Consider the following 25,949-nt stretch of genomic DNA (forward strand, 5'->3'; position numbering starts at 1 on the left):
AAAGAACATTTTCAAAGGCACAATGCGAAGGGAACTCAATGGATTGTGACTAAACATGCATGTAGCCTTAAGAAAACCACTTATCATTGAGGGTAATTGGAATAAAAAAGCGTTAATTTGCTAGGTAGCATAAAGATTGGACTCTGGAGCAATGGAAGAAGGTCATGTGTTCTGATGAGTCTAGATTTACCCTGTTGTAGACTGCTAGATTGATGGGTGCATCAGGGTACGAAGAAAGGTGGATATATATATATATATATATATATATATATATATATATATATATATATATATATATATATATATACAGTTGAAGTCAGAATTATTAACCCCCCTGAATTGTTAGCCGCCTGTTTATTTTTTCCCCCAATTTCTGTTTAACGGAGAGAAGATTTTTTCAACACATTTCTAAACATAATAGTTTTAATAACTCATTTATAAAACCTGATTTATTTCATCTTTGCCATGATGACAGTAAATAATATTGGACTAGATATTTTTTAAGACACTTCTATACAGCTTAAAGTGACATTTAAAAGCTTAACTAGGTTAATTAGGTTAACTAGGCAGGTTAGGGTAATTAGGCAAAAATTGACCAAAATATATAGCTGAAAGGGGCTAATAATTTTGACCTTAAAATGATTTATATATATATATTAGGCTTGGGCGGTAATACGGTAATATGGTATACCGCGGGATCTAAAAATAGCAAGGGTATCAGTTTCAATATCGTTATACCGTCATAAAAAACAATGCCCTTATATAGGAGACAAGTATTAGATATTAAATATTATTTATTTTATGCCTACAAATATTTTTAACTCCCTTAATTTTTTTTTTAATTGTCTACAGAACAAACCGTCATTATACATTTTTTTATACGATTTGTCTACTTACCCTAACTTATCTAATTAACCTAGTTAAGTAAATTGCACTTTAAGCTTAATACTAGTATCTTAATATAACATATTATCTAGTAAAATATTATGTATTCTCATTATGGCAAAGATAAAAGAAATCAGTTATTAAAAATTTGTTATTATAATTATAACGTTTAGAAATGTGTTGAAAATAAATCTTCTTTCCATTAATCAGAAATTGGGGAGAACATACAGGGCACTAATAATTCAGGAGCGCTTATAATTCTTACTTCAACTGTATGCATTAGTTATTAGTTTCACTGGTTGTTATCTGTGAATAGCATACCACATAGAATGTCATGATTGTGCAATCAGAATTAAGTATTCCAGAGAGACGTGTAATAAAAAGTAAATACTATGGAGGATCAAAACACAATTACAGATATGATGATGCTAAATATGTCAAAATACCAAGGGTAACATTATATTCAAGATGTAGAATCCAAAGCCAAATGTGCCTCTGACTTAGTTTTCACTGCATGTGTGGATTATTATTTGAAATGATATGAAAATTCCCCAAACCAGAACTGTACTTGAAACACTGAAGTCACGTACAAAAAAGGTGGATGTCTCTAATGTTTTAGCTGTGATGTCGACCTTGGGTGTTGACAGTGACTGTGTGTGTGTGTGCATGTGTGCAGATGAGCTCTTGCAGCAGCAGGGCTCTGACTCTGCTCTCCACAGTGTTCGGGGCGTGTGGACTGCTGTTGGTGGGGGTTGCGGTGGCGACGGATTATTGGCTGCTGATGGAGGAGGGAATCGTACTGCAGCAGAACCAAACTGTCGATGTCAAGATGGCATTGCATTCTGGCCTCTGGAGAGTGTGTTTCATTGCAGGTGCAGATACACACACATTAATACACATTAAGTCTTTACTAGTACTTTTAGGATGCCAAGGACTCTCCGAATATGATTATCCATCTATAAGGCATTCCTTTACAATATGCCGATATAGATAATATGTTTGTTTTTTTTGGTGATATAGTTATATGTGTTATATTTAGTTACAGAGATGTAGTATGAATGAATTGATAAGACTTTTTGTATGTTCGTATTTATTTAAAAAAAAGAAATATTTTGCATGAATGGACTAAATTCATGATTACATGATTATTTGAAACTGAACAGTAGAGTAATGATGGTAATAATGGTTAAAGTTAGTTTTTGCAACAATACCACAGTAAAGCAGAAATGTTGTGCTGTATTTCTGTCATTTTACTGATGACTGCTACTGCAACTTACCCTACAATGCGAGATTCTCTTTCCATTTATTATTAAAGGGAGGATCAGTACTAAAGGCTAGTCATACTTGGGACTTTGTCAGTACACAATTTATTTGGATCAGTTTCTTTTTCCTCTGAATCACAACCTGTAGGGAATCACCGGTCATTTCTAACACTTCCAATTGCTACAATCAGGGACTTGTTACAAATCACCAAGTTCATTTTAGACATGCTCATATTACCTTTCATTCCACATATACAAAAGTATACAGTTGAAGTCAGAATTATTAGCCCCCCTTTGAATTTGTTTTTCTTTTTTACAACTACATTTAACGCCCAGCTGCAGAAAGACTTTTAATGTGAATTTTCATCCCACATTTACCTAGTTCGCTCTACAAAAAGAAATGCTTAGCGAATGTGGACTGTTAATTTGTATTTAACTGTTATGTATATATATTGATATATGAAAGTTTTTTCCTAATAAAACTAAAATGAAAATTCAAATGCCTAAAAAGATCAAATAATAAATCAAACTTTTAAAACAATTACCCAATAAATAAAACGCTCAAACGAGCAAATAATACATCAAAATGCATTCTCAAATGACAAATCAAATGTATTTGATATTTAATTTTCATAATCAACTCAGTAAAATCCTGCAATATTTAAATGACAAATCAAATGCTCAAACTATAATTCAAATAGAGGAACCAGTTTTACACAGCTGGAAGCTCACGATGGAATAATTACTAGGACTATAAAGACACCTCATTCACATAGGCTCTTTGCTGAGTCTTGTTTTTCCCTGTGAAGCATTACAAAGCATTTTGCCTGTTTGTCCCTGTCTTGTTTACCGTTATTGTTGTTTTGCCTCCTGTCTTGTTTAATAAATTAGTGTGTAATGAATGTTTTGTTAACATTTGTCTCTGTTTTATTAGTATTGTTTTCCAACTTAACTATGTTTTTTTGTTCTGATAATGTATTAATTCTTAGTACCAATTTTCAAATAACTTTTTTGTTCATTCAACTTCAGACATTTTAGGTCAGTGCAACTGATGTCTTCAAAAGTTAAGAAAACCAAAAAAAAAATGAAAGGAAATAAGGATTATGTTTTTTTGTTCACTCAACTTCAAGCATTCCAGTTCTGCAGACAAAAATGTTCAGTTGGCACAACTTAAAAACATTTCTTACAGGGTAGTTCACCTCTCCAAAAAACGAATAATCGTATGTTAACCCAAATAAATGTTTTTTGTATTACTGACAAATAATTTTAGGTCAGTGCAGATGATGTTTTCAAAAGTTGAGTGAACAAGAAAAGTAAAAGAAATTAAGGATTATGTTTTTTTCTTGTTTTTTATTCCTTCATGTATGTTTCTTTCTTTCTTTCTTTCTTTCTTTCTTTCTTTCTTTCTTTCTTTCTTTCTTTCTTTCTTTCTTTCTTTCTTTCTTTCTTTCTTTCTTTCATTCTTCTTTCCCTCTTTCTTTCTTTCTTTCTTTCTTTCTTTCTTTTTTTTCATATATCCTCTGTCTCACTGTTTTAGGCACAGAGAAAGGTAGATGTGTCGCCTCTGAGTATTTCACAGAGCCAGAGATTGAAATCACCACAGAAAACACAGCGAATATCCTCAGTAAGTGAATGTGACTTTAAATCAAATCACAGTATGAAATCCACATGTACACACACACACACACACACACACACACACACACACACACACAATTCTCACACACATGTATTTGCTGCTGCAGAGATGGTGCGGACCGCTACGCCCTTCCCGATGGTGTCTCTACTATTCGTTTTCACAGCCTTCATCATCAGTAACGTGGGCCACATCCGTCCACAGCGCACCATCCTGGCCTTCGTCTCCGGCATCTTCTTCATACTCTCAGGTACAGAGAAAAACACTGGTGAACACTGATCCTGTGCTCACTTTTTATATTTTACAGTTATATCTGTATAGTTATATATTTTTTTATAGTTATATCTAAATTCAATTTTAAAGGGACCTATTATGATGCAAAATTCACTTAAACAGTAACAATGGTTAAGGGACTTAAACAATAACAATGGTCCTGACCCCTGACGTATTTCCTGTTTTACATTTTTAATTTCCATAGCCTCCGAGAATCCTAAAAGGTCTACATATTGATAATGTAATGATAGCTGATTTAATGTTAAGTCATGATTGAATTGCCTCTTGTTACCTTTATGAAATAGTTTAAGAACAAGCAGGAAATATTCATGAGCCAATGACATTACCACATTGAAATGGTTTATCAGGTGTTTAAATAAATGATGCAATGGTAGACACAAGACAATGGTGCCATTGTGTTCATAACAAACAATCTGTAGGTGGAGAGGAGCCCATGATGGGTCAGGGCCAATAGAGGGGATTTGGCTTGGCCAGGACACCATTGTTATACTCCTGCTCTTTACGAGATATGCTGTGGGATTTTAATGACCAAAGTGAGTCAGGTTTAATAGAGAGACAGTTTAACCTCTCACCTGAAAGACAATACCTCTTAATAAGCCCGGGACACACCAAGCAGATGCCAAAGAAAAGCACCAACGAAAACCTACTGTGTTGTCTGTGTTGACTACTTTGGAACCAAAAAGCTGCCTCTGCCTGTGAACCAAACGAACAGCAGCAGACTTTTCACCCGTTCAGCGCCTGTTTTTCGGCAACCACAAGGGGCAGTAGTCTGTTTTCTCATTCCACAGTGGAAAACTGGAACTTCAGACTTAGGATCAGCTTAGTGTGTCTCAGGCTTTAAAATATAGTGTCCCTATTACTATAAACGCCCACAAAAACATCATATGGAGCAAAACAAACCGTTATAATCAATACACTGATGCCTTGTTGTGCTTTATCTTGTAAATAAAAAAAGCAAGATTTATGTTTGCTTGATTTAATATTGAAAAGCTGCTGTATTGTTTTGCACCTCTGATAAGTATAAAAATCCCATACTTTAGTTTTTTACACTGTTAAATAAACATTCGGAAGCTGGCAGGATGTCCCCCCACCATGCTTTACATGTAAAGCACAGCTTTTTGTCCTACATGTTGCATAATGTGCAGGCCCGTAGCCAGGAGGGGTTTGGGTGGTTCGGAAGACCCATCCCTCACTGACAAAGGTCCAGGATTTGTCCCATACATGAGCCCATTTGTCCTATTTTGACTGCAATGCCATCATACATTGTGAAAATAAAAACTGATCAAAAAAGACTTTAAAGCCGCCTTTCCACTGCACACGACAAACAACATGAGACAGACCGGAAGTCATTTATTTCCAATGGAGAGTAGTCCAGGAGCTGCGTGGAGTTCCTATCATCTCTGTATGCGGGAAAATTTGGATCCGATTTGAGCTGCGGCTAAATTGATATATTTGAACTCCTGCGAATAGACCGTATGCAACCGGCTGACCGAATATGAAGTGTTGTCTAAGCAGGTCCTTGTGCGCGAGATGAGAAATAGTCATTTTTTTCTTTATTTTTTAATTCAGAAAAAAACTATATAAAAACAAACATTTCTATTCATAAAAAGTAATAAAAAAGATTATTTTTTTATGTTGTCATCCACATTCCCTGCAAAAATTTTAGCGTTCTATGAGTTTCTATTATTCATTCAATCAACCATGGTGAACACACAGAGAATAAAGGCTCTTGCAATCTCACAACGTTGTGTGCAGTGGAAAGGCGGCTTAAGACCAAATGGAATCCTGTTGGCTGTGGTGACTTCAGAAAACCGGTTTTGGCCAATGCAAACAATTATTTTTATTATTGTTATAACATCCAGCTGTGCAAAAAAAACACAATATCACGTAAGCGAAGTCATCGTTCACTACTATATTGTTTTTAGAAAACATATTACTTTTTTACTAAATCTTGGACCTTGTTCTTGAAAGAAAAAATTACCAATAAAAAGTTGTGAACCACCAAAAGCGGCGCATATTAAAATCAATTTAAATACTATTTTGGCTATTGTTGTTACTGGCCAGCTTGTTATTTGCCTAATAAATTACAATAGGCTACAGTTTTTAATTTATAGCTTTTAGTTCTAATGATATGTGATGTAATACATTTGTATTTTAAAAACAAGTATTATGTCGGCGCAATAGCCTAGTGGTTTGTCAGGCTGTCCCGAGTTCAAATCCTGGCTTGAAGACATTTCCCTACCCCCTCTCTCTCTCCAACTTCACTTTCTGTCTCAATACTGTCCAATTTAAGGCCAAAAATAAATCTTTAAATAAATAAAATATTATTTCATATTTCTTTATTCTAAATTTTTAGGAAAATATTTTGGTACATCAAAGTGTGATTATGATGACCATCCGAAAAGCTAATCCAGCTAAAGATAGTGCTTGAAATGTCACTAAAATGCAGAATTTACATCTTATAAATAAAAAGAAAATGAGGCAAATAACTGCAAAAAACTCCACTTTTTGAGAAAAAAGAACCACCCCTTTCACTGGGGCTATCTATGGGACTGATGTGAAAATATCCTGCATTATTGTCAGTCTTTTGGTTTAATTGTTGTATTAAAAAATATTTGCATGCATTGTTTCCCCTTAAATGAGGCCTTAATTCTTTTATGGTGTAGTTTGATTCATATGTAACATTTGAAAGCGGATTGACAGCAACCCACACGGAAAGAACCTATAAACATATATGTTTTAATATAGGTTTTGATATAGGGTTTTAATATATTTGATATTTAAAATTGGCTGTTTTCCTATGTTACATGTACATATGAATATATATGTGCATACATGTACCTATATATATGCATATGTGTGTGTGCATATATGCACATAGTAGACTTTCATAGCTTTCCATCTCCTCTTACTTATTTGCCATAGTTAAATTCTATAATATGCCAATTACATGTGATACCAATTTCAAGTGTTCGCACATACATGTTTTTTGCATTTTTTTTTTCTTTTTTTTCGTTAGATCTGAGTTATTGCCTTTATAATAGAAAATATGAGCTGGGCATCATGTACTGGATGACAGTTGCCAAAGTGAGATATGAGCTACATAGGAGAAATATCTTGTATGTATATATATATATATATATATATATATATATATATATATATATATATATATATATAGGGCTTATATGTGGATATAAAGAAGCAATACAGGAGACCTATGCACATACATGCACCTCAATTTTGCATATGTATTTTCATATATGTGCATATATACTGCATAAAGGTTTCATAAATGCGCAAATATCCTCATATATAGGTTCTTTCCATGTGGGCCTTATTAGTGAATGACAACAAGGATTCCTAGCACTGTCCAATGGTTGTAAAGATAAGGGTAAATGCAGTCAGAAAGAGGATATGATGGCTGTATGTGTCTGATGGCTCTCCATATGATGGCTGTCTGATGACTGTCTGTCCGTGTTCCCTGAATTTAAATGGAATGTAAAATAAAGGTGTTATACTGTAATGAGTAATTATATACACTACCGGTCAAAAGTTTGGGGTCAGTTTTTTATTTCATGTTTTTTTTTTAAGAAAATGATTCTGTTCATTAAGGTGGCATTTATTAAATATAAAAAAGGTTAAATGTTTATAAAAAATTTAAATAACTGCTTTCTTATTGTATGTAGTTTCAAATGAAATGAATACTCCAGTCATTATTGCTTTTATTACTATTATCATTTATAATAATTATAATAATAACAAAACAAATAATAATAATAATAGCAAATAACAGTAAATATTAGAGTGATTTCTGAAGGATCATGTGACTCTGAAGACTGGAGTAATGATGCTGAAAATTCATTATTAAATTCACTAGAATTTTCTTTTTATTTATTACATCATAGACTCCTTTTGAACAGTTATCTTATAGTGCAATAACATTTCACAATTTTACATTTTGTACTGTATTTCTGATTATATAAATGCAGCCTTGATATGCCATATTTGTAATTTGTATAATACCAGATTTCTATGTGTGTTTTAAGATGGAAATGTGTTGTGTCCTCTATAATTATATCATCACAAATAGGCCTGGTCGAATGTTCTTGTGATTTAAGTCCCTTTGTAAAATACTCTCAGTTAAAAATAGCTCACAACATATTTATCGCAGATCGTTTTTCAGATGTGAGGATTTTGTGTTCTTTTCTCCCAGAATGCATCAGTACCATCTGCAGTGCATTAATGATGTCTTCTCCAATCATAAACCTGTGTCTGAGCATGAAATCTCTCCATCTGTTTAGTATTTATCAGGTTTTGCAAACGGTTGTTGCAGATTCTTCAGAGGAACTTCTGTATTGCATTTGTGTGTGGTTTTTTTTCTGTACAATAACAAATCAATCTAATGGGTGGCTTAAGTAAAAGATTTGTCATGTGACATCTCTTATTATGCGGTTGCATATCTACAGTATATTTTTCTCATATTGTTTTCTTTTGTAACTCTCTAATACAGAGCAAAGAAAACTGCAGTAATCTATTAATGCAGGCGCAAATGTCTGAGGAGGCCAATATTATGTAAATATGAAGATTAAATTCATCAGTCAATGATGGCAGATTTTATTTCCCAGTGGAATATTTCTTTAATCTGAGCGTGCAGTTCAGTTCTGCACCAGCAGAGGTCAGCAAGATTATAAAATATGAAACATGTTCATTAAAGAAAAACCAGCAGACAGTAGTAGGCATTCCCCCACTCATGTATTATTTGGAACAATCAGTATATTTTATTCAAAAACAACTCCATATCTTGCAATGATTATGTTAAAAAAGGATTAATTTTTTTTACAGACTAATTAAATCATGTAGGGGATTTATATAATTACAGTAGGTTTTTTAACACTTTTGGTTTAAAAATTACTTTGAATGAATACAAAAAAATTGTTCATTGTGTCTCCCCAAAATTACTTCACCTTATTAAAACCACAAAAATATATAGCCATGTATCTGGCTCTCTTCCAGAGCTTACTATTGAAGGCCTTTCTATCATGAATAAAACAAATTAATAACAATTATGTCAGGAAAATCCTAACTGCAGATAAAAGTGTTTTTCCAATGGCAATGGTTAAATGGAAACAAGCATTCCCTTCATTCAAAATATTATGTGTGTGTGTGTGTGTATATATATATATATATATATATATATATATATATATATATATATATATATATATATATATAATGCCTACATGATCAGAAGTATGACCATTTACTTATGTTGCATGAGTATATGGCAATAGCCTAAAATACATTGTATGGGTCAAAATAACAGATTCTCCTTTTAAGGCAAACATCATTTGAATATTACATAGCATTTTAGTCCCATGAAGATATTTCATGAATTCCCTACTGTAAATATATCAAAACTTAATTTTGATTAGTAATATGCATTGCTGAGAACTGCATTTGTTCAACTCTCAAGGTGATTTTCTCAGTATTCTACATACTGTTCCATCATAGCAAGGTCAAGGTAAAATCTCCCTTAGGAGAGATTTGTTTTAGAAAAAAAGTTCTGCTGTAAATTGCCACCAAATAGACAACATATAATGTACATACACATAAAAAAATCTGGGCGATGCAGTGGCGCAGTAGGTAGTGCTGTCGCCTCACAGCAAGAAGGTCGCTTGTTTGAGCCTCAGCTGGGTCAGTTGGCATTTCTGTGTGAAGTTTGCATGTTCTCCCTGCGTTCCCGTGGGTTTCCTCTGGGTGCTCCGGTTTCTCCCACAGTCCAAAGACATGCGGTACAGCTGATTTGGGTAGGCTAAATTGTCCGTAGTGTATGTGTGTGTGAATGAGTGTGTATGTGTTTCCCAGTGATGGGTTGCAGCTGGAAGGGCATCCGCTGCATAAAACAAATGCTGGATAAGTTGGCGGTTCATTCCGCTGTGGCGACCCCAGATTAATAAAGGGAATAAGCCGAAAAGAAAATGAATGAATAAAAAATCGGATGCTAAAATACCTCCTAATATAAATACAGTCATTTAAAAATACAATGTGCACCCACTGCCCTCTGTTATGCCAACCAATGCAGTTATCTTATTCTTTTTTACCGTCCTGCCAACAAACAGCAACAAACCATACACCAATGGAAAGATTATTTATTCATGTGATATATAAATCTATTTACAAAAAGAAAATAGACACTTATGACTGGATTTGTGGTCCAGGATCACATATGCGCTTGAATTTCTTTACATTCATTAAATGTATATAAATTATATAAGTGAGGATACGCTGAGCTGATCAAAAGTGGCAGATAATATATTAAAAACCCGATGAAAATGACAACAACAACTAATAAAAAGGTAAAAATGAAACAGGAAAACAGAATCAGAATCAAAAAGAGCTTTATTGCCAGGTATGTTCACATATACTAGGAATTTGTTTTCGTGACAGAGCTTCTACAGTGCAACAGGATAACAGAGACAGGACAAAAAACAGATAATAAATATATTTTAAAAAATAGAAGTAAGTAGTGAGTGCAAATATACAGATTGACAAGTGTATGTACATGTTTATTACTATATACAACGTTATATGTGCAGATTGGCATGTAAAGTGTGTTGTTAAATAAGTGGATATGTGTATAATGAATTCTAACAAATTTTTATCATGTCAACTAATATCATGTAAGTAATAAAAAATCATAATTGAATTAAGAAATATGAACCATTTTAGACCTATTTTTAATATTACAAAATGTATTTTAGGACTCATATCAAACTAGCAAACTTGAGCATCAAACAATACAGGAAATTTAGAAGATTCAGAAGCAAAAAATAAATAATAAAATTACTATATATTTAAATATTAAATATTAATTTTCTTCCTTTTTTGGAAGCCCACAGTAAATGTGCACATGAAATAGCACTTCATTATTGTTTTTTATTTGTGCACTGAGAGACTAACCCTAACCTGCTGTGACTGTAGAACTTATTTGTATTCAGATGCCGCCGTTGTTTACCTCACCGCAGCCTCAACCTTGCACACGGCCAGAATAGACCTTCAACTTTATCGGAAGCACCTCTCTCCTTCTGCAGCACAAACTTCCTGACAGACCGCCCTAGAAAAACACCTTTTTAACTTGTCCCTTTTTTCCCAGTGTTCTCTATCAGCCTGCTGCTGAATATGTAATAGGCATTTCAGACTGCTCAGGCCTGATAAAAGTGCTTCAGCTGAAAGAAGCCATTAAAAAGTAAAGATCAAGTGCGCTGATAGTGCCGTTATATGGAGCGGCTGTGAAATGTAGCTGATGTTTGCAGGAACCTTGTGTTTTTGTTTTGTGTATGCGGGTGAGAGACGGTCATTCGGCTGTTGCGATAAATATTACAGGCATTTCTCAGCTGTCAGAGCTTTTCTCGCCCATTTTAACCTGTTCAGTTTTGCTGTCGTTCTGTGTACAAGCTGAAAACACACTTTGCTCTCAGTTTTTCTCCTCTGTCCTCCATGTGTCTCTCGGGCTGCTGTGCCTGCAGAGAGGAGCGTGTGGGGCTGTGATTTATTTAGATGGAGCTGATGTCCTCTCATCAGTGGTCGGGCAGAGGCCTGGAGTGTGTGTGTATTTGTGTGTGTGTGTCTGTTGAGTTGGCCGAGCAGTATGTCCTCGGGGGCCCGACAGGAAGGCTGATGTCCTCATCAGTGCAGTTATTTAACCACACACTGTAGAAAATAAATTATGCTCTGGCTATTTGTGTCTCGTTTTCCTTTACAAATATTAATCATTGCTTAAATTCTGTTGTTAATTTCTCACCCTCATGTTGTTCTAAACCCCTGGGATTATCTTTGGAATACAAATGAAAGTACTTTATATAAAATCTGACAGCTCTCTCATCCTCCATCGAGATCAAGGGTCGTGAGACATTTAAAATAAAAAATATTGTCAAACTATTCAATGTAATGTCAGTAGTTCAACTGTAATCATGAAGCACACAAGTCATATTGTCGTAGTAAACACACTAGGACCTGACACTGCTGAAGAAAATACATATGCGAAGTAGTTTTTACACACACAGAAGTATTCTCTGGGTTTTGTATGATTACAGTTGGATCACTGGATGGTTTTAGACTGTTTTATGATTCCTTTTCTAGAATGGAGAGACTTTGGAGGGTCAGAGAGCTCTCTGATTGAATCTAAAATATCTTAGGTTGTGTTCTGAAGATAAACAAAGTGTCTAGGGTTTTATATTAGGTTAGATTTAGGTCATGATGTCAGGTTATCAAAATTCAATGTCTAGCTAGCGTCTAAAGACAATGGTATTTTGACGTCCAATAACAACGACAAATGACGTTGATATTTGGTTGATTTTAGGTTGTGTTGGAAAGTGACCAAAGTCCAACATCGAGGCAACATCTCAAACCAACGTCATATTGACGTCAAATACTTACAATTATTCATCAGGTATGACAACCAAAATCCAATGTCTGATAGACGTGTAGAGGTAACGTCCACACAATGTCAAGCTTTAACATCTTTACACATGATGAATATCAAATGACATTGATATTTCGTTGATTTTAGGTTGGACGTTGGATACCCGATTTTCATTAACAAACAAAATACAACATCCCCACAATGTTGGGGTACAACATCAATCTGACGTCGCGGTGATGATTTATGAGACTTTGAACGTGGCATGTTTGTTGGTGGCAGATGGGTTGGTCTGAATATTCTAGAAGCTGCTGATCTACACGGATTTTTACACACACCGTTCTAGCTGTTAGGGATGTTATTTTGATTAGAGTGTATAATTTAGAAAAATTATGTTTGAAAATATACATATATATATAAATCATTTATAACCGTTTGTAAATAACATTCCATAAAGTAGCAATTGAAATTGTCTCAGACAAAAAAAAACTCTGGCCAAAATTCAACAGAAGTAAGAAACTCAAACAGGTTTGTGACAAGTGAAGGGTCAGTAAATTATGACAGAATTTAGTGAACTAGCCCTTGTGCAGAAAAAGCACATTTTTTGAGACCAAATTTATTTGAAGGTACTGTACCTGACATCATAAATGTTTGATTTCCAACCTCATAAATGTGACCTTTCCTTGGAACTTGGACGAGCTAATAAATACTGCAATAATCCATTAAAAAATAAACTTTGTTCAAGTTCATGGTGACTTGAATATTTGGTTGATTTTAGGTTGGACGTTGAACGTTTACGTTGGCCTGACATTGGGTTCTGACGTCAACCCGATGTTCATTTCCAAACAAAATACAACATCCCCACCATGTTGGGGTTCAACATCAATCTGACCTCATGTTTATGATTTATGAGACTTTAAACATGGCATACTGCTAAAGATTTTCTTGTTAAAAAATTAAGTTACTGGCAGCATGGTTGCCAGCAAGTTACTGTTAAATTAACAGCATCTTGCTGTTGCTCTGTAAACTAACAGTAAAATACTGGCAGCTGCAGTTGCCAGCAATGAACTGTTATTTTACAGTATTTTGCTGTAAAAATACATGGACTACATTGATATACACAATACTCAAGTAAACTCATTTTGTTCACTGAAAGCAACTGCCTCAAGTTGGCTGACTGCTGTATGGGTTTATGAAGTAATGTGCTATATATGCTTAAAAGCATACATATAATGATAACTTGTTTTAGTTAATTGGAAAAGCTCCATTTAACCCAAATGTCTTAAAATTCACAGCAGCACACATACATGTAAAGCTGGAACTACCAGAGAGATTCTTACTGCATCAGCAACTAAACAGCCACTGTCTTTAACCATTGTTGAGTTACAAGGTCTGACTCATGAGGTCAGAACGTGACTTTATATTAACTGAACTGTTTTTGTATGTTGTTTCTTAACTTTGTAAGAGAATTAAGTATCTTTCCGGTTTCCACTTGACATTAATAAATTAATATCTGCAACCAAGTATAAAGACAATGGCATGAGGCTATTCATCCAGGCTTTTATCAAAACATTTATCAGAACAGAACTAGGCACATCTACCTATTGACTTTCCTGCTTTATTGCTATAATAAAAGAGTTGTATAAACTCTGTATTACAGCAGCTGGAGAGTCTAAATATATGAATTAAAGGGTGAAGAGCCCAATTAAACCAGCCCCTCACTCCATTACGGTGACACACACACAAAAAAAACAACACCTACATTTCTGTTGATTCTCAATTAGAATGGTATGGAAGTCAAAGCGGTCAGTAATAAGTGTATCTGCTGTTGTTTGTGGAGTTATTTAAAGATCCTCTGCTGAGACTGAAGGTGTTTTATTTTAGTTGATTTTATTTAATGTTGTAACTGACGTCACTGTTTGTGTTTCTTGTTTCTCTTTTCTTTCAGTGATTGTGATTATTAACAGCAGGGGTTCATCAGTCTCTGAATTCACTCATTTGTGTTCATTGACTGTCAGGCGAACTATATTAGTGAACTCATGTACAGAATAGTGAACAAAGGTGCAAATTTTGATTTCAAACACAGACTTGAAACGTCGAATCTGAGCTTTGTTAACTCACAGTTTTCTGCTGTTGGTTACTTTCTTGAAAACAAAAATGTTACCCATAATGCACTGTGTTTAACAAAATATTACTTTTAGTGAAAAAAACATTATTTTACTGTAGAATCTGACTGTTTTTTCAACAGCAATTTTTTACAGCGCATGTTTGTTGGTGGCAGATGGGTTGGTCTGAATATTCCAGAAGCTGCTGATCTACAGAGATTTTTACACACACCGTTCTAGATTTAGGGTTGTTATTTTGTATATAATTTCGAAAAACTATGTTTGAAAATTTACATATATAAATCATTTATAATCGTTTGTAAATGACATTCCATAAAGTAGCAATTGAAATTGTCCCAGACAACCAACTCAAAATTCAACAGAAGTAAGAAACTCACACAGGTTTGTGACAAGTGAAGGGCCAGTAAATTATGACAATTTAGTGAACTAGCCCTTAAATTATCCTAGTGATTTTTGTGCAGAAAAAGCACATGTTTTGAGACCAAATTTATTTGAAGGTACCTGACATCATAAATGTTTGATTTCCAACCTCATAAATGTGAAGTTTCCTTGGGAACTTGGACGAGCTAATAAATACTGCAATAATCCATTTTTTAAAAAGCATTGTTAAAGTTCATGGTGACTTGAATATTTGGTTGATTTTAGGTTGGACGTTGAACATTGACCTCGGCCTGGCATTGGGTTCTGACGTCAACTCGATGTTCATTTCTGAACAAAATACAACATCCCCACAATGTTGGGGTACAACGTCAATCTGACGTCATATTGGCGTCCTGGGCCTGATGGGGATCCAATTGCTACTTTATGGAATGTTAGTTACAAACGATTATAAATGGTTTTATTTTATTTTTTTTTTCAAACATAATTGTTCAAAAGTATATACTTTAATCAAAATAACATCCTTAACAACTAGAACGATGTGTGTAAAAATCCTTGTAGATCAGCAGTTTCTGAAATAATCAGACCAACCCTGCCACTAACAAGCATGCCATGTTCAAAGTCTCATAAATCGTCTTTCTTCCCCATTTGTTTGAATTTCAGCAGATTGTCTTGACTGCCATGTAATTAAATGAATGCTATCAACCAGCAGTAACTAAGGCAGGGTGTACACTTTGCTATGTTAGTCCTTTACGATCAGGCCATACAAGCACGATCCCCATGTCATACTGTAAGATCTCAGTGGTCATAATGTCAGACTACTGTATATAAAAATTATGACTCCTTAAAAAATAAAGACATTCGACAATTTTGAAAACGGTGTGTGCTGTGATGATGTAATTTCCAGATGTTCTTTTTTAGCCATGTGATGATACACTGGTGATGACACATCATGCAAACTCTTCTCTTCATAACTCAGTGTTTCTCTTCTTGCTGTACTGGACACATGACCCGTTTCAACATTTCACCGAAAGTAGTTTGAAGTGTGCTTGATGCGCTCCTAGTTGTTTTTAGTTTGATGGTCAATGTATATAGTCAAACTGCATAATTTAACGTGATTTAATTGGAGGTAAAATAACTGATCACGACCTCCATGTCAAAAGCAGAAATCAAAGACTACAGATTTTTTTCTAAATTGTCTCAAAGAACCAACTCGTGGCCAAAATTCAACAGAAGAAACTCAAACAGGTTTGTAATAAGTGAAGGTTCAGTGCCAGGTAGGAAGGAGACGAGAACGCAAATTGCAGTAACTTTTAATAATAAAAATAAAACAAAAAGGTAACAGAAACAACACAGAGGAAGAAAACATTAACAGAACAAACAACTTAATTGGGCAGGCTGGCAGGGATCAAGGTTGGAAGACACGACAGCAGGGGCGTAGCAACCGGGGGGGAGACGGGGGGGGGGGGGGGATCCGTCCCCCTCACTTTTAGAGACAGACCATTTAGAAACTGGTGATTAATAATTATATGAACATATGATCTCAACATACAACATACTCTGCCACCAAAACAAGAATTGACAAGCCATAAGTAGTAGAATCCTGACATCAGTAAATTATGACAGAAGAACATTTTTTGTGAACTAGCCCTTTAAATAATTCTAGTGACATTTATGCAGAAAAAGCACATTTTCTAAGACCAAGTATATTTGAAGGCACCTGACATCATAAATTTTTGATTTCCAACCTCATAACTGTGAACTTGGATGAGCTAATAAACTGCAAGCTTCCATTAAAAAAAATAAGCATTCTTCAAGTTCATGGTGACTTAACATGTCAGCATACGTGGTGTCAAATGTTCTGGTGATTATTATTATTAATATTTTTGTCTTTATTTTATTTCTCTTCTCTCTCTCTCTCTCTCTCTCTCTCTCTCTCTCTCTCTCTCTCTCTCTCTCTCTCTCTCTCTCTTTGTGGGTGTTTCTCTTAGGGTTGAGTCTGGTAGTGGGACTGGTGTTGTACATCTCCAGTATCAATGATGAAGTAATGAACAGACCACGTGAACCAGAGCAGTTCTTCAACTATCGCTATGGCTGGTCCTTCGCATTCGCTGCCAGCTCATTCCTGCTCAAAGAGGTCAGAGGAGGAAATTCCAGTCCAAAACATCAGCTTTTTTGTGTTTTTGCTTAGCCACCCATTGGCTTTAAATGGTCAAGATGTAGTTATATACAGTTGAAGTCAGAATTATTAGCCCCCGGTTTATTTTTTTTCCCCCAATTTCTGTTTAACAGAGAGAAGATTTTTTTCTACACATTTCTAAACATAATAGTTTTGATTACTCATTTCTAATAACTGATTCTTTTATCTTTGCCATGATGACAGTAAATAATATTTGACTAGATATTTTTCAAGACACTTTTATACAGCTTATTTTATACAGTGGTATTTAAAGAGGTTATTTAGGTTAACTAGGCAGGTTAGGGTAATTTAGCAAGTTGTTGTATAGCTATGGTTTGCTCTGTAGACTATCAAATAAAAATATAGCTTAAAGGGGCTAATAATTTTGATCCTAAAATGGTTTTTAAAAATTTGAAACTGTTTTTATTCTAGCCAAAATAAAACAAATAAGACTTTCTCCAGAAGAAAAAATATTATCAGACATACTGTGAAAATTTCCTTGCTCTGTTAAACATCATTTGGGAAATATTTAAAAAAAGAAAAAAAATCAAAGGGGGACTAATAATTCTGGGTTCAACTGTTTTTTTTTTTTTTTTTTTGGAGAAAGCTCCAGTGACTTTCTCTATGCTTCCAGGCTTGAAGGTCTTGACAAATGATGGTGCTGTAATTATGCCACTTGTTGTCGCTGAAGCAGATGCTTTTAACATGGCCCTGGCCTGACATACACTTCAGAACTTTAAGTGCGCTGTTTATGTATTATGAATGTGGATCTTCAGATTTGCTCCATTTGAGTTACTAGCTTAAGCTTGAATAGTTTTTAGAGCATTTAATCATATTGTTTTTATTAACTTCAATAGGAAAGTTTAAGCTGTAGGGATTTTATACATATTATACGAATACAAATAATATTCTTTTATAATAATAGATTATGAAAGAAGTCTAAGTGGACGATGGAACAGTAAGAGCTGCAGATCACAGGTTGTCTGTCAGCCATTTCTTGCGAGCCCATAAAATGAGGATTAAGCAAAATTGAAGTTCAGCCTCTAACTCTTTTTCTGCTTGATTCAGCAGGATCCTTTTACTGTTATGGTCGCTAAAGGAAACATTAGTTTGTTGGTGTGTGAGAGAGGGAAGATTAGAGTAAGAGCAAAGAAGAACTGTTGTAAAATGGCCTCGTAAATTCACTTGGAGTTTTTCCTCATTTAAGAAAGACTTTGTTAATACAGCACAGTTTTTTCTTATGTTTAAAAATGTTACTTCTAATGTCACAAAAAATGGCACTGATTTTCCACAAATACTATAAGCAAATTCATAATTAATTCTGCTGATTCTGTTTTTGCATTTTAGATAGCAATATGAGATTAGTCTCATTCCTACAAGGTCACTCTTTATGTCATGACCAGAATGTCAGTTTTTTAAAAGAAATACTTACAAAAAAAACTTTAAAATTGCAAAAGACTTTAACATTTTTAATTGTAACAAAAAATCTATTTAGATAAATTTGGTTCTTTTAAATTTTTTGATTATTGAAGTATAAATTCAGAGAAAAAATTCATTATTATAACGGGTCCATTATTATAAATTGTACAATCATTCTAAATTGTACAAATAAGATCATACAAGTTCATACAAATTAACTACTAAATCAAAAATTCAGGAATTGACGTGGGATTATGTTGGTTTGTTGTCTCATTACAAACATATGGGGTAAATTTCACAATATACACATTAAAAGAACAAAAGACAATTTAAAATGATTTTATGCCTTTTTTAGGGTGGCACTGATTAAATGTATGATCTTGCATTCTGGATTATAATGACTGGCTGAGAATCGCTAATTAAATCTCATCGCACACCAGACAGAAAGTACTATGCAGAAAAAGGAAAAGGTAGGAAGACTAAAGCCTGTCGTGCCACATCTTTACATATTTTTTCAATACATTGCTAAGCAATGTGGAAAGATGACAAATGAGGCAATGGTGTGTTCACACTCACGGAAAACATGTGGCGAGGCAGGATTTAGTCTTCAAAATAAAAGTTCCACATACAAAGTAAGTTCATATAAGCTTGTATAAACTTTAAAAATAAGGGGAAAAAATACAAATTGCGTAAACTCACTAGGAAATGTTGTGGCCAGTAAAACAGCCTTGGGCATGCATATTAATGATCACATGTGCAACATAACAGTCTGTGTTTTGTTCTAATTTTACATGAAAATGATTTGCGTGAGGCCAGCACGGTAGCCCAGTGCTCACCTCACAGCAAGAAGGTCGCTGGTTTGAGCCCTGGCTGGGCCAGTTGGCATTTCTGTGTGGATTTTGCAACACCAGTTTCTAAGGACAATGGTATTTTAACGTCTTAAACCAACGTCATATTGACGTCAAATACTGACATTTATTTATTTGTCAGGTATGGCAACCAAAATCCAACGTCTGATGGACGTCATAATGGTAACGTTCACATAACGTCAAGCTGTATCATCATTAGACGTTGATATTTGGTTGATTTTAGGTTGTGTTGGAAAGTTACCAAAATCCAACGACGAGCCAACATCTTAAACCAATGTCATATTGACGTCAAATACTGACATTTATTCGTCAGGTATGGCAACCAAAATCCAACGTCTGATAGACGTCATAATGGTAATGTCCACATAACGTCAAGCTGCATAATCATTAGACATTGGTATTTGGTTGATTTTAGGTTGGACGTTAGACATTGATGCTGGCCTGACTTGGGTTCTGACGTCAACCCGATTATCTTTTCCAAACAAAATGCAACGTCCCCACGACATTGGGGTACAACATCAATCTGATGTCATGTTGACGTCCTGTGACTACTGGGTGTCACAGCATTCATCTCTCTCTTGTTGTCTCGATGCTCTCCAGGGTGCCGGTGTGATGTCAGTGTATCTTTTCATGAAGCGTTATGCAGAAGAGGAGATGTATCGGCCTCATCCCACTCTCTATCGCCCCCGTCTTTCCGAGGGCAGCGACTACAGTGGCCAGTATCTGCACCCAGAGACCTGGCCTCCACCTCAGCGAGCACGCAGCGCCTCTGAGATCTCCAGCGACATTTCCATCCAGCTCACCCAGAACCCACAGCACACATCCAAGGCCAGTGGGCAGCAGGGCACGTCCTCTCCAGGAATCACCGCCGCCTCCAGTCCCGCCTCAGGAACTGGATACCAGCTGCCATCGCCAGGTTCTGCCGCTCCATACCCACACAACCACCCCCTCCACCCTGGGGCACACGGGCCAGCTGCGGCATCCCAGACCATGCCCATGTCCGGTCCACCAGCTGCTGTGCCACCACCACACTACCACACACACATGCGCATGAGCGCCTCGCCATGCTAAAGAGAAAGTGTATAGTGCACTTGTTTTTCATTGAGATGATGCATAGTACATAAAAAACAGAAATTACAATGAAAGGCAAGATATAGTTTTTTATATGAGAAAAGGAAGTAAAATACTGTTTGTAACAAAGGCCTCTTTTTAAGACTGAATGTCGTTGTGAATTTGTAGCATATTAAACTGCACTGGATCGAAAGAACATTTGACAATCGCACACAACTGACGATTCATTTATGTAGTCGTACACTTTAGAGCACATAAGAGATCTGTAACTATTGCCTTGACTTCTGTAGATGATATAATAAAAGCATTTTAGTTTCTATCATGGAATCTGTGACTTGTTAGTTTTAGTGTTGTCATCATATGCTAAAGTGGGAATTACTTATAAACCAATTTTAAATGCTGAACATATTGTTTGGATTTGAAATGATAGCAGGGTTTTTTTCTTCAGAGAGTTTAGAAATATTCAATATTTCTTGTGTAAATATTGTGTAGGCTACTGTCGTGTTTGGGCTGTGGTTTGATTCACTGCCTTTCTGGAGAATGTTGAAATATTTGGTGAGAAAATACTGAATTAAAATGATTTAAACGCTCTTATTTTGTAAGAGTCTTCACTCCATTTATCATCCTATATAGGTCTACCACTAAAAAAAGCACATAGCTCACAGCGCCCTCTAGTGGTTAAGAGGTTGTGCGGCTTTATGAGAAGCACTGACCATAGTTATGAAATCATTCAAGGCTGCTTAATGCAGCAAAAAAAAAAAAAAAAAAAAAATTTCAAAAAAATCTATTAATATTTTTAGCTCTACCCATACAGCATAAATGTGAATGAACATAATGAATGACACCTAAAAATATGTTAACCAGATTTAATCTAGAATGAAATTAACCACCTATTGTTACAATGTGAGCAATTATTCCATTTTTGAAACCACATAATTTGCATGATTTAATTGTATGTGTGTGAGGTAATAAGGTGTAAAATTAAGTACTATAATATGCATTGATCTCAAAGCTGCAGGGAATTAATTCTGCACCAACACACATAATTGCAGCTATAATGATCAGTTTCAAACTGTTTCGCTTATTTTCTATTTGTTAAACATTTTATAGCCCCACCTCCACCTCTGGCTTTGGCTGAGAAGTCTTACTTTTCCAAACATTACAAGTGAGCCTCACTACTGACTAAAAAACATTACTGTTATTGATCCAAACAGGATTTCTAAACCTCTTTTTTTGTCTGTCAGTCAAGCACACATAAAACCTCACCCCAAACTCTCACATTTGGTTGAGTCAGCATGGTTGAGCAGAGCATAATTTATTTCCAAATATGTGAAGTAGTGGAAACAAGCAGATTTCCTGAACATACTCCTTTTTCTATTGGTCAAACTCATGTACATGTAGCCCCGCCCCAAACACACAATTTTGGTTCAGCCATTAGAGGTGGAGCTAAGCCTTACGCTGCATTCACACTAGCAGCAACATAGACTGCTTGCCTTCACTAGTTCCCTTAGGGTAATCCCTGTTGCCATTTTAAAACGTGAGGGAGGTTTACATCAACATATCCCTCATCCCTTCATTTTGACAGAGGAAGCAAGTCAGCTTCATATTCACTCCAGCAACGTTATGTCCCAGAATGCAATGCGATTAAGATATCACAACAATTTTCTTCCAAAGTGCTCTAGGGTTTACTTTAGGCCATTCCATTTAAACCTATTCTGAGCTGACAGAGGATCACGTGAGCTCCACAGATGCCCGTATTGGCTGTCACTCGCAAAAGTCGCTCCTCATTTGCATAAAGTTGAAAGATTCTCACCTGTGTCACTTCACTTGACACGCCCACATCCAGTCAGTATGAATTCAGAATTTTTCATGTACTATTTAGTAGTTATTTTTTTATATTTCAAGAAGTAAGCCGCCACCAATTACAACAAAATAAATTGCAGAATTAATGATCATTTTCAGGGCGTCACAGTGGCGCAGTGGGAACACAATCGCCACACAGCAAGTTCACTGGTTCGAGTCCCGGCTGGGTAAGTTGGCATTTCAGTGTGGAGTTTGCATGTTCTACACGTGTTTGCATAGGTTTCCTCCGGGGGCTCCGGTTTCCCTCACAGTCCAAAGATAATCACTATAGGTGAATTGAATAAGCTAAATTGACTGTAGTGTATATGTGTGAATGTGAGAGTATCTGGGTGTTTCCCAGTACTGGGTTGTGGCTGAAAGGTCTGCGTAAAACATACTGTATGCTGAATCAGTTAACGGTTCATTCCGCTCATTCCGATCATTTTCAAAAAGGTTTTTTAAACTCATGCCTTCATTCTACTGTCATACACCTTGACACATAGCCCCCTCCCACACTCACAACTTAGGTTGAGCTAAACATAATTTTTTTCCAAATATGTCAAGTCAAATGTGTGACACGGTGGCTCAGTGGCTAGCACTGTCACCTCACAGCAAGAAGGTCGCTGGTTCGAGTCCTGGCTGTAAGGTGGCTGAGAAAGCTTAACACGCTGCAGTTTAAGAAAGCACATGCATTTACAAAAAACACCAGCAAATAAAGATACAATCTTCATCAATTTGACAGCACACGTGTTGAAAATTGATCATAACACAAACAACTGAAGAAACGCACAGCAAATTGGTCACAACACTTGCAAATATCCACGTAACACAATGGAAATGTTTCTAGGGGACACAAAAACATGACGGACCCTGCTGAGATATGGATGTGATATTATGTTGTGTAATCAAGATATTAAAAGAAGTGAAAAACTCACGTTTCAAAGACCACCAATCACTTCACTGAGTAACAGTCACAGCATAATAACATAAAATAACATAAGTCAACTGCCACTAATGGCAACAAACAGAATAGCAGAAATAATGATCATTTTCAAATAGATATTCTGAACACACCCCTTTTTTCTATTTGTCAAACACCCTCAGACAAAGCCCCGCCCAATCTCACAACCTAGGTTGAGCAAAGAAATTTTTCATTCATTTATTCATTTTCTGCCGCTTTTCCGGTGCCAGGTCACAGGGGCACCAGTCTTAGGAGAGAACCCCAGACCTCCCTCTTCCCAGACACTTCTTCCAGCTCCTCCAGTGGGATCCCGAGGCGTTCCCAGGCCAGCCAAGAGGCATAGTCCCTTCAGTGTGTCCTGGCTCTTCCTTGAGGCCTCCTCCCGGTGAGACATGCCTGGAAAACCTCCCTTGGTAGGTATCCAGGAGGCATCCGAAACAGATGCTTGAGCCACCTCAGCTGACTTCTCTTGATGTGGAGGAGCAACGGCTCTACTCTGAGCTCCTCCTGGGTGACAGAGCTCCTCACCCTATCCATTAGAGTGCGCAATGCCACCCTGCGAAGGAAACTCATTTCGGCCAATTGTATCCAAGATCTTGTCCTTTCGGTCATGACCCAAAGCTCATGACTATTGGTGAGAGTAGGAACGTAGATTGACCGGTAAATCGAGAGCTTTGCCTTTCGCCTCAGCTCCTTCTTTATCACAACGGACCGATACATCGACCACATTACTGCTGCCACTGCACCAATCCGCCAGTCAATCTCACATTCCAAAGTTCAAAGTAACTTTTGTTCTTCATCAAATATGGAAAACAGTGAATTGCCACTAGTGGCAACAAACTGAACTGCAGAAATAATGATCATTTTCAAACAGGTTTCCCCTCATAAAGAGCCACCCAAATCACAGCTATGCTTTAGCCAGAATCATCAAGTGAAGCATTATATCTTCCGATCATTCAAAGAAGCGAGCCACCACTTAGCTCCTGAACAAAAACCCATTTACTATTGGTCAAACTCACAGCTACAGTTGATTCAATGATTGTGGTCAGCCTGTTTAGTAATAGAAATGTTTTACCACGCCACACAATTGTAACATGTTGGTGTAAATAAAGGTGTGCACAGCTCGCTTACAGTCGCTGCGCTATAAAGGAAGAGTAAACATATTTCCACGAAAAGACAGACTAAGGCTTTAAACAACAGAGCAATGTGGATGTGTATATTTGCGTGTGTATTTTCTGCACTGGGACTGTTAAGTGCTTCTCTGCTCTGCGGTTCATCGTTCCATTGCCTGAGGGAAGCGTGCAGTCCAATTGATCAAAACTGCCTCTACATCTCTCTCTCTCTCTTTCTATTTCTATCTCTGCATGTTTATATTTGAGTAGGATGTCATAACAGTCACATTTCAGTAAGTCCTTTCGCCAAGGTGTTGCACTTGTGACCGAGCACGTTTCAACGCAACAGCTAATATACTATGTCTGTGTGTATGTGTGTGTGTTGGTTTGTGCTTACATGAGGGGGTGGGGGAAACTGCCCGTGTGTGTCAGTCAAGAAGAGTTGGATATAGCTCTCTTTTCACCAACATTACTGCATGAAAGAGCTGTCACCCGGCATTAGCCATTCCATTCTCCGCGTGTGTGAGTGAGAGAAGTGGAGAATGAAAATGAACATGAATATCGGTCCATAAAACCTTTGAAGGTCGTAGTTCGCTGTACTAATGCACAGGGTTTGGTCATCTGACAGTCTGCTTAATAAGGAACGCATCTTGGCTATGCTGACATGCTCGCAATCAATGACAGGCCAAAAATTAAAAAAGGAACAAACTCTCTCTTGGTTCAAAACTGGCTAGTCTTTTCACAGAAATGCCATCACGTTTTCACTCAGCCTCAGATTATTTTATCTACATCCGCATGTGCTGCACAAACACCCCCTTCCCCCCACCACACACACACACACACACACACACAAAGTGAGTCTTTATTGATCTCTAAAATGACAGAAAGCATAAGAAATAGACTCTCACCCGCTCTAAGCCAATTTTGAAGCATCTGTCGCATTCAACCTGCCATTTTTCACTTCCCTCCCTCCATTCACCCTCCTCTCCGTGTCTCTTGCTCTCTCTCTCCCTCTGCGGAACTCAGCGCTCTTTCTCAGGCTGGATAACATTGCATTTCATTAGCAGTGCGGTACTAGCATCAACTCCAAGATGCCTGTTTCTGTCATTTCCTAGATTAAACATGATTCTGTTATGATGGTGACTTGACATTGGCTTATTGTAATTTATAACCCACTTTTCCTTTTTTTACATTTTCATTAACACATTATTTTCTCTTTCTTTTATGGTAGGAAACAACACACTGATTGTAAGAAACATATTCAGAATAATATCAGAATGATTAAGCAAATGTGACCCTGACTCGACCCCCAAATCGTCATAAGTGTCAATGTTTTGTTTTTTTAATTGAGATTTTTACATGACTGAAATAAATCATATTTCCCTTGATGTTTTGTTTGTTAAGATATAATAATATTTGGCTCAGATATAACTATTTGAAAATATTCAATCTTTGGGTTCAAAAAAATACTCGAAATACTGAGAAATTTTCTT

General features: G+C 36.1%; 1 protein-coding gene across 1 annotated transcript in view; it reads left to right on the forward strand.

Annotated features, from left to right (window-relative positions):
• The window catches only part of cacng7b (calcium channel, voltage-dependent, gamma subunit 7b), a 42,829-nt gene extending 21,707 nt beyond the window's left edge, over positions 1-21,122 (forward strand). The window contains exons 2-6 of the mRNA XM_056474628.1: positions 1,562-1,757; positions 3,685-3,771; positions 3,893-4,033; positions 16,995-17,140; positions 20,071-21,122. Coding sequence (XP_056330603.1) covers positions 1,562-1,757; positions 3,685-3,771; positions 3,893-4,033; positions 16,995-17,140; positions 20,071-20,541 — 1,041 coding nt within the window. The 3' untranslated portion in view covers positions 20,542-21,122. The remainder of the gene's footprint in view (positions 1-1,561; positions 1,758-3,684; positions 3,772-3,892; positions 4,034-16,994; positions 17,141-20,070) is intronic.
• Positions 21,123-25,949: the final 4,827 nt, after the last annotated feature.

Source organism: Danio aesculapii, chromosome 16 (genome assembly GCF_903798145.1).
Source record: "Danio aesculapii chromosome 16, fDanAes4.1, whole genome shotgun sequence".
NCBI lineage: Eukaryota > Metazoa > Chordata > Actinopteri > Cypriniformes > Danionidae > Danio > Danio aesculapii.